This window comes from Mustela lutreola, chromosome 8, assembly GCF_030435805.1.
Source record: "Mustela lutreola isolate mMusLut2 chromosome 8, mMusLut2.pri, whole genome shotgun sequence".
Lineage (NCBI taxonomy): Eukaryota > Metazoa > Chordata > Mammalia > Carnivora > Mustelidae > Mustela > Mustela lutreola.
Genome location: NC_081297.1, coordinates 23,249,587 through 23,265,958, shown reverse-complemented (window position 1 = coordinate 23,265,958; position 16,372 = coordinate 23,249,587). Strand labels below are relative to the sequence as shown.

Here is a 16,372-nt window from a genome sequence, read left to right as displayed (position 1 = left end):
TTGTTTATACATTCACCAGCTGGTAGGTGAACAGGGTTGCTTCTATCTTTTGGCTAGTACGAAAAATGCAGCTATGAACACTGGTGTACAAAAAAATATCTGTTTTAATCTTTGTTTTCAGTTCTTTGAATATATACCTAAAAGTGGAATTGTTAGATGATAAGACAATGATATGTTAGCTTTTCGAGGAATGGCTGAACTATTTTTCACAGTGGCTATATCATTTTATGTTCCCTCCAGCAGTGCCTAAGGGGTCCAGTTTCTCCACATCCTCACCAATGCTTATTATTTTCTGTTTTCATTTTCTGATAGTAGCTATAACAATGAGTGTGAAGGGGTATGCCATGGTGGTTTTTTGTGCTTCCCTAATGACTAGTGATGTTGAACATCTTTTCATGTGCTTATTGGCTATTTGTGTGTCTTCTTTGGAGAAATGTCTGCTCAAGCTCATTGTCATTTTTAAGATTGATTGTGTTGTTGTTGCTATTGACTTCTACTTCTTTATATATTATGGTTATTAATCCCTTATCAGATATATGATTTGCAAATAGTGTCTCCCATTCTCAGATTGTCTTGTCACTCTTTCAATTGCATCCTTTGATGTACAATTTTAAAAACAATTTTAGTGAAGCCCAATTTATCTATTTTTTTTTCTTTCATTGTCTGTGCTTTTGGTGTTAACCACCTCCACTCTCCAAAACTCATCGCTGAATCCAATGGCATGAAGATTTTCCCTGATGTTTTCTTCTAAAAGTTTTATAGTTTTAGCTCTTGACTTTAGGTTTTTGATCCATTTTGAGTTAATTTTTGTATATGGTATAAGGTAAAGGCCCAATTTCATTCTTTTGTATGTGGAGATACAGTTTTCCCAACACCATTTTTGAAAAGACTAGTCTTTTTCCGCTGAATGGTCTTGGCACCCTTGTGAAAAATCAATTGGCACATGTGTGAAAATTGATTTCTGGACTTTCTATTCTGTTCTATTGGTCTTTATGTTTCCCCTATGATAGCACCACACTATTTTGATTACTATAGCTCTGTGGTAAATTTTGAAATCAGGAAGTATGAATTGAGTTCTCCAACTGTATTCTTTTTCAAAATTGTTCTGTCTATCCCTTGAGATTTCATGTGATTTTTGTGATTTTGTTTTATTTCTACAAAAAATGTCATTGGGATTATTATAGAAGTTGCACTGAATCTATAGAAATCTTTGGATAGTCCTGTTATCTTAATAATATTAAGTCTTCCATTATGAACCCATTTATTTAGGTCTTCTTTAATTTCTGTTTTATAGCTTTCATTGTATAAGTCTTTTGCTTCCTTGGTTAAACTTACTCCCAAGTATTTTATTCTTTTTGATGCTATTGTAAGTGGAATTTTTTTCTTAACTGCCTTTTTAGATTTTTCATTGATAGTATGTAGAAATGCAACGGATTTTTGTGTTTTGATTTTGTATCTTTCAGTTGTGTTTCATTTGTTTATTAGCTCTAACAATTTTTTTTTTTTTTGGTGAAAGCTTTAGGGTTTTCCACATATAAAATCATGCCATTTGTGAAAAGAGATAATTTGACTTCTTTTTTTTTTTTTAAAGATTTTATTTATTTATTTGACAGAGATCACAAGTTGGCAGAGAGACAGGCAGAGAGAGAGAGAGAGAGAGAGAGAGAGAGATAAAGCAGGTTCCCTCCTTAGCAGAGATCCTGGTGCGGGGCTCGATCCCAGGACCCTGAGACCATGACCAGAGCCAAAGGCAGAGGCTTAACCCACTGAGCCACCTGGGCACCCCAATAATTTTACTTCTTGAGAGACACTTTTACTTCCTTTTAGTTTGATACTTTTAATTTTTTTTTTTCTTGCCCAATTGCTCAAGCTAGAACTTCTAGGACTATGTTGAATATAAGTATTGAAAGCAATTAAAAGCAGTGGTCAGTCTTCAGAACCCATAACTCTGATATTTTGAAGGACAAAGTCTTTATTGTCCACTCTGACTCTAGCAAGCTACACTGGAAAATCATTCTGCCACCTGAACACTGCCAGCCACAAAAATTGGGGATAGAGGATAGTAGCCACTACCATTAGGGAAATGTTGAAATTCATTGAAATTTGCCAGTTCTCCACTGGGTGTTTCAAAGTTTCTACTATAGCCCAGAGTTCCAGAAGTCACTTCAGACAGTTGCTGCCAGTTCAATAGTTGTTGAGATGAGGTGATGGATTCCTAGAGCTTCCCAGTCCACCATCCTTTGTGATGTCACTCTCTTAAAAGTTGCATTTCTTTTTTTGCCTGTACACCTCTTCTAGCCTGATATATTTTTGTTTCAGTAAGTTCAAGGCCTGGGGCACCTGGGTGGCTCAGTGGGTTAAAGCCTCTGTCTTTAGCTTGGGTCATAATCCCAGCGTCCTGGGATCGAGCTTGGGGTTGGACTCTCTCCTCAGCGAGGAGCCTGCTTCCTCCTCTCTGCCTGCCTCTGCTTGCTTGGGATCTCTGTCTGTCAAATAAATAAATAAAATCTTAAAAAAAAATAAGGTAAATTCTTATTTGAGGTAAATTCTTTGTGGGACAACTGGATTCCTTTTGTTTCAGAGTCACAAATTTACCATTGATTTTGGCTGGCCATGTGACACATTTGTGTAATTCAAAAAACTTTGAGGGTGAGTGTAGAGAGAATGTAATTACATTTTCTTTGCTTCTGAAATTGATATACATCTAAATTGGGCCATATTTTTTGTATTTATGTAAATTATTTATATTTAAAAGCCATGAATGACTCATTTAAAATATCTTTTTTGTGTATGTGATAAATCAGTGAAACAGTGTTTCAGAAACAAACATGTTGTTTTATCTGTTTCATAACTAACTTTTTCTGTCAGTCAAGTCTTAGCTTAATGAAAAAACAAAAACAACAAACTTTTGTCCTCTGCCCTACATTTTTATCACCTTTGGCATCCTGTCTGAATAATCTTAAAGTTAGAATGTTTTAAAAAATCAGCGAGGAGACTATATCATATTTCTTCCTAGGAAGCAGTTTCTAACTTTTATAACATTCACAAAAATAGTCAATTTTAGGGCTACTTCATGATAAACTACTCATTTAAAATAAAAAAAAAAAAAGAGGGTGCCTGGGTAGCTCAGTCAGTTAAGTGTCTGCCTTTGGCTCAGGTCATGATCTTAGGGTCCTGAGATCACGCCCTACATCAGGCTCCCTGCTCAGCTGGAGAGCTTCCTTCTCCCTTTCTTCTCCAGCCCCTCTGCTCTCCTCTGCTCATGCTCTCTATCTAGCTCTCTCTCTCAAATAAATAACATCTTTAAAAAAAAAATTTTTTTAAATGCAATGTTTCTAGCAGCTTCATTTTGAATTGCTAATTTTTACCATGTTCCAGGGGTGGTTGGCTATCTAATTACTGATATATCTGCATCAAGATACTCTTAATCCATGTTTTACTTCTGAAAAATAACAGTAGATGTTTAGGGGTTAATTTTGTGTTTAATGAACATTTTTGTTTTTTATTTTTATTGATTGTTAAAATTATCATTATTTTTTTAAGTAGGCTCCACACCCAGCATGGAGCCCAATGCAGGGCTGGAACTCACAACCCTGAGATCAAGACCTGAGCTGAGATCTAGAGTCGGACGCTTAACCATCGGAGCCATTTGCTCCCATTTTTGTTTTTAAAGAAAGAATTCCATCCATCATGTAATGAATATACATCCTTGTGACTAAGTAAGCAGATTTTCTCCTTTAAGAGGACCTTTCTGAAGTTGAAGAGGATGAGTATGGTTGAGGCTGGGCTTTGAGGCTTTATTACAAATCTTTTATCCCTGTTTTCTCCGTTTTTCTGGAGAACCTTCTAGAGAAAGCCTTCTAGAACTATCTGCTTCCTAGTCTGGAGGAGATTCCCTCTTGGGTTTAGCCTCTCACCTTTTTTCTGACTGAAGGAACAAAGATTTGTGAGAACGGTGTCTTTTGAAGCTAAGAAAAAAAGACACGACTCTCCAAGCACTGAGTATACACAATGAGGGGAATCCATTTCAGCCCTTAAGATAATGTTTCCAGCACCCAAACTGTCCTTTTTAGTGCTGCCATTTCTGTCACTCTACAGTGAGGTTGTCTGCTGAGAGACCGTTGGCTCAGCTGCTTCACTGAGGGAAGCCCAACTTTCCAGGCCAGGTAATGGCCTCCTGCCTGCTTTTCACACAGCCCCTTCTGAGCAGCCCTGAGCCACACAGCTGTTTCACTTCTCCCCTTCTCTGCAGGCCAGCCTGGCTCCGCGTTTCTCACCATCACCCTTTCGCCACCCTCCCCTCCTCACCCCTCTCCCACATGTGTCCCTTTCTTCCCTTCCTCTGTGTCTGCTCTTCTCAGAAGTTAGCTTACAAAGCAAAGTTGTAACTTTGAATTCCTGTTTTTCCAACTACCATCATGTGACAGGATATCTCCTTATTGGAGGTTTTCCCTAATTTCAGAAGCCCTTTAAAAGTGAGAGCTTCCTCCACACCTCTTTTCAGCAGGGCAGCTCGGAGACCAGAGTAGGGGAAGGGGTGATTGAGTGCCTGCACTGTTTTGGTTCCTTCCTCCCCCCTCCTCTCCATTAGTGCAAGTTGAAGGATCAACTGTGGGACATGAGGCTGTCCCTGCTCCTGGTTTTCTTCCCTCTCATTCCGGTCGCTGTACAGCTGTTGGGTAAGTTGACTGAAACAGAAGCTTTCTGACTTGGGGCCTGGGGGAGATGGCACACCTTCCCTTTTGGGTCAAGGTTAATGGATTCCTTTTAATACCGTGGTGAGGAGGAAAGCAGAAGTCCCCTGCACCACCAGGTCTGCGGGGGAGACGGTTTTCCTCCTCTTGGAAGCCGGGAACATGGAGTAGGGAGGCTGCCTCTCAGGCCAGAGGTGCTACGTGACCCCCAGCCCCACAGAACCCCTGTTTCTCCTGACTTCTTTCACGTCCCATGGTTCCTTCCCTGTTCTGTTCTTAGAGGCATTTCCTCTGTAGTTTGTTCTGGTTTTCAATTCACAATATTCCTGTCGAAGCACCAAGAAATATCTTCTGAATGAGAAATATCTTCTGAATGTTTTTGGCCAAAAGGAGGGAGGCACTGCTCTCTTTCTTCATGGTGGGTCTAAGGACAGGGTCATAGATCATCCTCCAAGGACAGATTCCATGAGGTTTTCACAACGCGTCTCTTTCTGTGAACAAACCTTTTAATGATCCATAGATTTTTACAGCTACAAAGTTCATCAGTATTCCAAGTTGTTCAAACTGATTTACACTTGTTTTCTCCCCACCCCCCACTCCCTTTTTTTCCCCTGGAGACTGGTGATTACTCACGAGGAACAGAATCCTAGCTTTTCAATTCTTAAAGACATTGTCGAGTCTCCCTTTTCTTTTCTAGTCCTTTAGACTCAGCCTGTTTAACTTCAGAATGAGAGCACCCATTAGAATTTTCATTCCCTTTTGAAATGAGATCGCAGGGATCTCAACTTTGAACTTTCGTTCCTGATCTCTCTTCTTTTCTCCCAAAGAGCACAGGTCATCTGTGTGCATTCTGTTCCAAGGGCACTCCACACTCTCTGTGTAATGGTGCGGGCGGGACTGGGGCATACCAGTAACACAGAAATGCCCGCCACCAGGAGACTTCCAGAGAGGGTGCTGACCACAGAAAACATTAAATCACAATGAGCATTAAGTAGTGGTAATTATATGGGGGCACTTGGATGACTCAGTCAGTTAAGTATCTGCCTCTTAACCTCAGCTCAGGTCTTAATCTTAGATGGTGAGTTCAAACCTCATGCAAAAAAAAAAAAAAAAAAAAAAGAAAAAAGAAAAGAAAAGAAAAAGGAAAAAGAAGTAGTAGTGAGTACAAAAGCTCAAGTGAAAGACCCCTGCCCTTGCCAGGGAGCTACTTAGTTACTCTGTGTTTTAGATTCCCTGTTTATAAAATGGGGGGCATAATGTTACCTGCACCAAGTCTTTGTAAGGATTCAATGAGTTACAAAATGGAAAATGTTTAGAACAGAGTCTGGCCCATAGGAAGGCTTCCCAAGTGCTAGTTATTAAAAATAGTGACTTCTTGTTCCCACAGCAGTAACAAGTTATCCAATAAAAGCAGTATATTAAGTATTTAAAGGAGAGATTTTCCAAGGAATCGTGCTGAGGTTCCTGGAGCCTGAAAAGATATTTTGCTTTATTGCTGGCTACAAAGCATATCCCTCAGTGAGTAAGGGGTGCTGGAGGAGGAGATGCTTAACCCAAGTGGGAGATGACCACAGGCTGGAGTTAGACATTAACACAGTGTTTGTCTTGTTAGTCTGCGGCAGGGAATTAATGTATGCTTCAGGGCCCCAAAGGTTAAAACTAAGACCAGTGAAAATCCAAGAGTTGTGCTGTCTTAGATAGGATTGTCTGCTTAGGAGTGAGTTCGCTGTCACTGAAGGTCTTCAAACAGAATGTCAATGAACAATTCGAGGGCTCTGTAAGTGACCTGGATTCTAACCCAGGCAGCCCAATAGAAACATCATTGGTTAAATTATGTAGCCATGCTAATAAAGTAAAAAGAAACAGGTGACATTGATTCTTATGAATATATTTTATTTAATCCAAATATTTTCAGTGAAGATCACTAACATCACCTGATCATTTTATCAGGATAAAATCTATGGGGATATTTTTATATTGATTTTTTTAAACATTAAATTTTCAAAATCCAGTATGTATTTTGTACTTAGAGCACATTTCAAATCAGACTGGCCTCATTTCTAGGGTACAATAGACCCTCAGAGCTGATAGCCACCATATTGGGCAGCATAGGTACTAATTTTCTTTAAATTGACTCAATGTTTTGGGGCAAGAAATGTTTCTCAATTTGCTTAGGAAAGTTTCCCTCCTTGAGACAGCAGGATGCCTTGCTCTGATGAATGCCTTCCTCTTCTTAGGCACAAATATGGGAGAAGCAGGGAGGTGCTAAAGATGTGTTTACTCAGAGAATTTGAAAAAAAAAAAAATGGGTAAGGGAGTCCCTTCCAAATTTTTTTTCTCTAACTTGAAATCCTATAATTCTGATTTTACCTTTTCTTGGTTCACACAGCACATGGACAAAGGTTAGTTACTGCTTCATAATAAAGCAGTAGAACAAAGGGTATTGAATTCCCACACCCCTTGCACCAGCTGCCCTGGGTCCTAGCCCATGAAGAAAACCCACAGAAAGGTCTCCCTACTTTCTGTGGTTTATATATTTATATATATATTTATTTATTTATAACTCAGAACACTTTCTCCTACCTCCCATAGTGCATCACACATCATCAGTGCTGGGAGTACCCACATCATACCTTGAGGGGCCAGGAGCCCAAGCTTAAGCGGGGGAGGGGGTGAGGGGTGATACATGGAGTTCTTCTGCTTCTCTTGCCCTACTATCTGTTAGCAGGAAGAGTTGCATTCAGCACTAATGTTTAGATCTCAGTGGGGATATAGTCATAGTAGTGATACAGTGAGAGATGTTCAGGCACAGAGTTTAGACCTCAGCTGAGAACTTTAGCTTAAAATGGAATGGCTTAGCTCATTAGCAATGGTGTATTGGTAAACTTAACAATCAATTCTCAGAGAAGAAGAAAAAAAGCACTGATTTGTGGCATTTCGTGATTGCCATGGTGTAAGATTTCTGCTACAGTTGATTTCAAACTATGAATGCTATGTCACGGGAGGCAGAGTTGGAAAAGATGCCAACAATAGGACCTCACTAGCCAATGAGTGTCAAACAAATACAGTGAACGTGATCCCTGGCTCAGTCTCATGCAGCATCCAACCTCTGTGTTTTATAGGTAAGAAAATTGAAGTCCTGACAGGTTAAGTGATCTTTCCAGAGTCCCACAACTAGTTAATGGCACAACCCATTTAGGGCTTAGGAGTCCTGACTCCCAAGGGATTATTCTTTCTATTAAAGAGAAGCGATGTGTTTTCTTGCTGAATGAGTGATTGGTTAATATCAATCTAGAATTCTTCCAGAAACAATTCCCCACGGCCATTCCCTTTGTCATTTTAATTTTCATGAAATTTTCCCTATGATATTTCTATTTTTCTTTATTTCTAGTCTCTTCATTTCTTCCTTTACATATGACTTCTTTTAGATACCAGATTAAAGACACACTTTATCTAAAGTTACTGAGCAAAACCAACTTCTTGTCATTGTTTTTTTGCCTCCAGTGTTCTTATATTTGTCTATTTTTCCTGCTATTGTTCCAAACTTTATCTGACTTTTCTGAAATTTAAAAATGGAGTTCTGCATATGTAGGATATTGTGGTTAATTGTTAGATGACACTTGTTTTGCTAATGACAATTCAGCACCTTATGAGGACGCTGAACTTAATTTCTCAATAGGACTCATCATCTTTGGTTAAATGTGAACTTTCCAGGGTCATATGTGCTCAACCTCAGTTAAAGACAAAAACCTTTGCCCTCAAAAGGGAGCTAGAGACCATAGGCATCCTTCAACACTCAGATCTGGCCTCTGGGACTGGTAGGCAAGCAGCTAAGGGAGAACTAAGAAGTCACAGAGGCCACAAGAGGAGTGGAGCAAAAGGAAAGCAGCTTCTGAAGTCACATATTTCCATAGCTGAGAGGGAGTCAAACTGTTATCAAAATGAGAACACTAATGTCCTCTTGCCTCTTGGCCACCATCAAGCATTGTTGGATGGAAACATCATGTGGTTAGTTTGGGCCATAGAAGAGACTAGTAGAAATCAGTCAGAACACAAATGAGAGTAAAGGTGGTAAGAAAGCAAGGACCCTTTCAAAAAGAATTGAAACTGACATCGGAAAGAGAAAGCATCCTAAGACAAATTTGTCCACTTACAAACCAAGTTAAAGTCACAAAGCACGTTCAGATCCCTCGTTCCATTCATTAATCATTTTCAGATCCTTCACAATAGCCCCATGAGGTAAGATGGGTAGGTGTTACTGCCCACCTTTTACTACATGAGAAAACAGGCTCAGAAGTTAGCTAGCCACTAAGGACCTGAGCTGATTCTTGACTATTGTCTTCTGGCTCTGACGCTAAGAATTTGCCAGCTGGAGTGTGTTGACAAGGAAAGACATAAAATGTGCTCGAAACAACAGTATTTCAAAAAAGGGCTTAGTCCCTCTATTTGTATCAACTGTTAAGACATTTCACTTAGGGAGGGGAAGGAGAGCATTAACCCTGCAATATTTACTCTATGCAAAATGATGTGCTGGGTTTTTTACACAGATTATCTCATTCAGAAATTCATAGCAAGTCTATCATGGAACATTATTATCCCTATTTTACAGATGAGGAAATCAAGGCAAGAATGGTGAATTTAACTGAGCAACACAACTAGTGAATGGTGGAGGCAGAATCTGATCACAAGTTTGCTGACCCCCAAGAATATACTTTTCTCCACCACATCACTTGTCTCTTGAGTTTGGAAACCCTGGGGTTCCCCATGATCTCTGCTCTTCTGTTCCTTTCTCTGGGCTGCTGCAACAGCTCTATTTTCTCTAGTCTCATCCTCTTTTCAACCATTTCATGCTGTCTTCAAGATTGATTTTCCCAAGTTAATGATAATACTTAACATGTATATAGCGATTTCCACTGGTCAGGAACTATTCTCAGTGCTTTATTTAGAAGATCTCATTGGATCCTTACAACAACCAGCAGGTTCTATTATTGACCCCTCATCTTTCAGATGGAGAAAAGGAAGCACAGAGTAGTTTAGAAACTTGACCAAAGTCCTATAGCCAGTGAGCATCAGAGCTCGGATTACGTCATGCTCGTATAGACGTGATACATGAAGACTAATTAATTAGTTAGCATGACGGTGAGGGGAAGAAGAAAGAAGAAAGAGTGGTGTAGGTTCAAAACCTACAGATTTTGCTTGTGTGTCCTAGGGTTGGGGGAGGGCCTGGCAATCTGAGGTTGAAGATCTAGGAGAGAAAGAAAGGAAGAGAACAAGTTGAGCGGCAGAAGGGAGTAGCATCCAGGACACAGGTAAAGAGATCAGCAGACTGAGGGTGACCTACTGAGACGAGAGTGAACAAAATCAGGAAGGGTGTAGCTATTCCTATCTTTAGAAAGTGAGACAGGAAGTTGGAGAAATTTCTTAACCTCTGCCCTCACCTTTCTCCTGAGGTCATAACCCATATTGGATTCACCCTTGGACCTCCCCAAATGGCCAAATGCAGTGACTTAAAGTATTAGGTTCTCTGAAGATTTGGTGAATAAATGAAGGATCAGAGTGAAAACTAAAATAACTCTCAATTTTTCCTTTATTCTTTTATTTGATATTGCCACACCTATCACTGTGATCCTTAGTCTGGCCCTTGCCCCCAGCACTTGGCTTAGATTTTTGCATGTACTTGGTGTATGACAAATATTTGCTTTTCACTTAACTTTGGTCCTTGGGGGACACCACTGTAGGTTTTACCTTCATTGACTGAGGCCTTAGGGACAGATTTCTTGGTTTGGGTTAAGACACTATCTCTGATGGTGATTGGCGTGAAGTCGTTCATATGGGAAACAGTCCCAGGAAACAATGGCAGAGGTGTGGGGAGGTGAGATGGGAAGGGAAGTAGCCGTGGCCACTGTGGACAGCTGGAGTTCAGCCCTGCTCAGGTGCTCTGGGTGATAAGGCGGACTATGTCATCCCACCCAATATGCCAAAGATTAGAGTTGTTTCTTCATCAGCTGCTATCAGTCACTGGTAAAGAGCCCTTTCTGGGGGCCTTCATTCTCCAACCCTTCTTGCCTTCGCAGCATGTGGGGACGGGGGCCTCTGATGCACCCCAGGCCCAGAGATGCTGTGCTGACATTGAGGAGTGTGGCTTGCATGCACTGAAATGGCAAAAGGCAAGAAAAATAAGTAGGGTTCTGGCACCACCTGCTACAAAATATCCAATTATGTTCCTTGTATCCAGTTTCTCTATCTTGCAAAAGATCATTTTTCATGTTTGCAAGTCAGGATTTCATTTATTAATAATGGGGAAGGTCTACAAATGTGTAAGGAAATAGAGCATATAATGGTTCTGTCTCTAGAGGGTCAAATTTAATAACCTAATTTTCTTTGCTAGTCAATTTAGAAATTTCAGTATTTGTTTGATGTTATGGAAAAATGTAAAACTGTTAAAATGTGCTGAAAAGAATATTCACCTTCATGGGGCGCCCAGGTGGGTCAATGGGTTAGGTGTCTTACTCTTGATCTCAGCTCGGGTCTTGATCTCGGGTTGTGGGTTTGGGCCCTGCATTGGGCTCCTTGCTGGGTGTGGAATGTATTAAAAAAAAAAAAAGAATATTCACACTTATGTTATTGGTTACCTAGTCTTCACTTATTTTTACTTGAGATACTGAACTGAAACTTATTATCATTGCTTCTTTCCTGTATGTATTTTGACCTTTGAGGTTTCTGCCTTTGAATTAGCTACAGGCAGTATGAGCTCAGTGGGGCACAGAAGTTGTCTTTGGTTTGTCCTTACAATGTCACCTGCACAGTGCCTGGTACATATTTATCAAAAAATTAATATGAGGGACCCCTGGGTGGCTCAGTCGGTTGAGTATCTGCCTTTGTCTCAGGTCATGATCCCAGGGTCCTGAGAGCAGGCTCCATGTCAGGCTCCCTGCTCAGCAGGGAGTCTTCTTCCTCTCCCTCTGCCTGTTGCTCCCTCTGCTTGTGCTCTCTCTCACTCTTGTTTCTCTGTGTGTCACATAAATAAATAAAATCTTCAAAAAAAATAAGAAAAATTAATTTGAGATGAGGGAGATAAAGTTAAAGATGAAAGATGGGTCTCTTCAATTCTGTAAATATATATATATATATATATATATATATATATATATATATATATATTTTAAAGATTTTACTTATTTATTTATATGACAGAGAGAGATCACAAGTAGGCAGAGAGGCAGGCAGAGAGAGAAGGGGAAGCAGGCTCCTTGTAGAGCAGAGAGCCGGATGCGGGGCTCAATCCCAGGACCCTGGGATCATGACCTGAGCTGAAGGCAGAGGCTTTAACCCACTGAGCCACCCAGGTGCCCCCAATTCTGTAAATATATATCTGATGTGTATTTTAAAAGCAGAAAGAAAAACACACATTAAATCCCATAATTGAGATGGCAGAGAAAGGAATATAACAATTCTACTGTCCTCATTTGTTAACTTTGTGCTGTTTCTCTTATAATTACATAACTAGTATAGACAGAGAACAGGACGTTTATATGTATAAAACATTGGTATGGTTAATGGTGGCAAAAAACATACCACAATGTGTCTTTTGGCCAAGACCTTGACTCCATTGAGAGGAAGAAATCAGAGCAACTGCACAGAGACCAGTGATACAAGGAAAACTCCATGTTGATTAGTGGGGGAGAAGAATAATGGATTACTGTGGAATCATAGAGTGATAATGTTGCATTTCCTTATATTGTCTAGCAAAGACAATATCAAACTTGCCCTGCTCCCTAATGTCAAAGATAAATAAAGGAAACCAGAATAGATAAGGTTGAATTGAAATAGAAACTTTTCATTTCCAAGTACTCCTTGTATAAACAATTTATGAATTGTTCTTTGGTAAAAATAAACTTTCAGGGGAAGGAGTAACATGAAATATACTCTTGATCTCAGCTCGGGTCTTAATGTATCTGGGTTATTAGTCAAGATGTTTCAGATTAAACTTATGTTCCTTCATTCATTCAACTAATATTTGTGGACAGAATATTTTGCTCCAAAAAGAGATGATACAGTCCTGAATCAGAAAGATTAAGTCTTTCTACTTGTGGGATTTACATCCCAGTAAAAGGACATGAACAAAACATAACTAAATGATTTTTTATAAAGAGTATATTTTAAGATGATTAAGAACTTTATATAGAAAAAGAGCAAAATTTGGATCGTCTGCTCACTAAGGACTTGACACTTGAGCTGGGACCTTAAAGTATCCAAGAAGAGGGAACTTGAACTATGAAGTTTCTCAAGTGGAAATGAAGGGTTTGAGGAACAGAAAGGCCTTGTGGCTGGAAGGTTGTGGGTGAGAGCAGGGACAGGATCATGTCCTCTCTAGGGAGCTAGGATGTGGAGGTTGATGTTTTTCTCTTGTGTACAAAAGCACACTCTTAAAGGATTTAAAGTTTTGGGAAAATACAATTAAAAACAAAATCTCTTCCAAACTTAGAAAACCCTCATCAAGATAGAAGAAAAAGAAAAAAAAATATGGTGGAATAAGCACTCAACTAGAATGGGATGCATATCACAGGTAATCTGCTAAAACAAAGAAATCGGATTCTTCTACATCATTAAGTGAAAACAATCCGTTACATTAGGGAGGTACTGCAATTTGGAGTCAGGTGGCAAATTAGGCCCATCTCACCCAGAAAGCTGGGAGTTCAAGGGCTATCTTTTTTGATGCTTGCATTTCAAAGAGAAGAAGACCAGAGTGAGACTAATCCTGGCTTGGTCTAGTGTGTTGGCCATAGTGAAAGAGAGAAAATAATGGATTAGAATATATATATTTGCCAGGGTTTTCCAGAAAAATAGAAACAATAGGGTATGTGAGTGTGTTTATATGTGTGTGTATCCCTATACCTATCTATCATCTATCTATCTATCTATCTATCTATCTATCCATCCATCTATTGGTCATCTTCTGTCTCTCTTTCTGGAGATATTGAAGGAATTGGATCCTGCCGTTGTGAAGGCTGGCAAGTCCAAAATCTACAGGGGTAGACTGGCAGGCTTGAAACTCAAGAAAGAATTGATATTGTAGCTCAAGTCCAAAGGCAATCTGGAGGTAGAGTTTTGTCTTCTTCAGGGACCTCTGTCTGTTATCTCTAAAGACCTTCAACTGACTGGATGAGGCCCACCCACAGTACAGAGGATACTGTACTTAAATTTAACTGATTCAAATGTTAATTTTATCAAATAAACAAACGAACAGACAAACCCTCACAGCAACATCCAGACTGCTGTTTAACCAAATTCTGGGTACTATGACCTAGCCATGCTGACACATAAAATTGTCACAGTATATTTTTGGGTAGAGCCAGTAGATTCTGCTTTTGTTCTAGAAAGTGAAGGTGAGCTGGGTATCCAGGATATCCTAGGTTTTGGGCTTATGGATATGAGTAGACAATGTCACCATTAACGAAAAACAGAAGACTGGATGTTTGCCATGATATTTAGAGAAAAATTAAGATGGAACTACAGATGAAAATTAAGTACATGAAATGAAAGTCAATTAAGTATAGAAATCTCCAAAGGACGAACACTATTTATGCATGAAAACTTTCAAGCACCTTACCTTAAATGGCTGGTGACCAACTGGTTGTATGACTAAATTTGGATGATGAACAAATGTTGGCTGTTCAGTGATACTGATGTATGATACAGAAGATATTACTGTTGATGAGATGTTACTAAGCTAAACTATCTAAAAAGTGGAAGATAAGTCTCAATAGGAAAACAATTGGCAGAATTGAAAACAAATTAAATGTAAAGGGCCACATAGTTGAGTTTACAGATCTATATAACAAAATTTTCAGACTTCATTACCATTTTAGATTAGAAGAGCCTAGATGTACATTTATGTGAGGTAAATGATCATAGCAATTTTTTTAAAACTTTTTGTTTTCCTATCTCCTGTTTTATTATGAACAAGACAGCATATTATTAGTATTTTTATTTTATTGCCAATGCAGAAAGTTACTCATCTTGTCACATGAGGACATGAGCAGCAACAAGATGAGATCAAGTCTGGGAAGGAGTTCAGCTAGATGGGAGGGGCTCCGGCGGGACAGCGCATGCTCAGTTGACAGATGTCACCTCCAGAGACGCCAACAGAAGCAGGTGTTATGAGTTGAGACTCTATTGAGTCCCAATTCCAAGAAATCAAACCAAGAGAAATGAGAACCCCATTCCGAGGAAGCCCAGCTAAATTTCAAAGTGGCACCAAATTAGGAAACCAGATAGGTTAGAGGCAGGAGGTCTCTAACAAGTGTGGGACAAGAGCAAATGCAGGAGCAGGGCAGGGAAAACTAATCTTTGAAGGCACGGATCTTCGTAAGCCCTAAATTAATGGTCCAAGAACTGATCTCAGAACGTAATGGTGCTAACCTGACAGGGGTGTTGAGGACAGTAAGTAGAATACGGCTTGTGAAAATGTTTTGTAAATGGTGAAGGACTCTGCTTGTGGTACTTTTATGACTTTGTTACATTTCACGGGGATGCTTTGATTTAAAATAATGAGCTAATGACTCAGACCCTCAAATATCTGAAATTCTACCAGCTCATTTTGAAAGAACACTTGTGTAGCAGGAATTCAGTAAATCTTTAGAAGTCATATTTGATATTTATGTCAGAAAATGAAAAGTCAGTTCTTTTCATTTGTTTATTCTTAAAAAAATAAACAAAAAGGAAAAACCTTTACATGAATTCTGTTTCAAGGGGAAAAATATGTTTACCAGGTCCTTTTCTTTTTTCTTTTTCTTCTTTCTTTCTTTCTTTCTCTCTCTTCCTCCCTCCCTTCCTCCCTTTCTTTCTTTCTTTTGGCAAGAGGAAGTTCAGTTTCGCCAGCTAGCAGCTACATACTCTAAGTGTAAGTCATCTACACATATTTATTTAAATTACCAGCCCCAAATTATAAGTATAAAGCAACACTATTATTTGTAGTTATTGTCCAAAATATTACCACAAATGAAATAAAAACATATTTAATCTTTACTGTGAACTTGACAAATTACTACACTTATAAGTACATTTTTATATCTTTTGGTTAAACAAAGTCTAGCATGAGTATGCCAATAAAATGAAAGTCAAAATTATATAAAAGATACTAACTTACAGATCTCGATGCTACACTATTAAGTTATCTACTGTTGCAAGAGAAAACAGAACAAAACAAAACACTTCTCTAGCAGGGCTCTCCAGAAAGCATTAGTTCAAAGATTTGCAGAACATAAGGGTAAAAGTTCCTAAAATAAAACTATCTTTTAAGTTACAAAAAACCTCACCAATATTATAATTAGAATAATTATGTATGAGCTTCCTCTATCTCAAAGAGAGTAGGAATGAATCAGATTTCAAAACTCTATTCCAGGGTACACATATATCTAATTCTACAGCTTACTGTATTCATATCTAAATTTTCTTTTTTTTTTTTTTAAGATTTTATTTATTTATTTGCCAGAGAAAGAGCAAGAGAGCGTGAGAGTACAAGCAGGGGGAGCAGCAGGCAGAGGGAGAAGCAGGCTCCCCACTGAGCAGGGAGCCCAACATGGGGCTCAATCCCAGGACCCTGGGATCATGACCTGAGCTGAAGGCAGACGCTTAACCATTGAGCCACTCAGGCGTCCCTTATATCCAAATTTTCT

The 16,372-nt window shown here is 39.2% G+C and overlaps 1 protein-coding gene across 1 annotated transcript in view; it reads left to right on the top strand.

Moving 5' to 3' along the window:
• Positions 1–4,488: 4,488 nt before the first annotated feature.
• The window catches only part of MRC1 (mannose receptor C-type 1), a 101,076-nt gene continuing 89,192 nt past the window's right edge, over positions 4,489–16,372 (top strand). Inside the window, exon 1 of the mRNA XM_059184018.1 lies at positions 4,489–4,679. Coding sequence (XP_059040001.1) covers positions 4,619–4,679 — 61 coding nt within the window. The 5' untranslated portion in view covers positions 4,489–4,618. The remainder of the gene's footprint in view (positions 4,680–16,372) is intronic.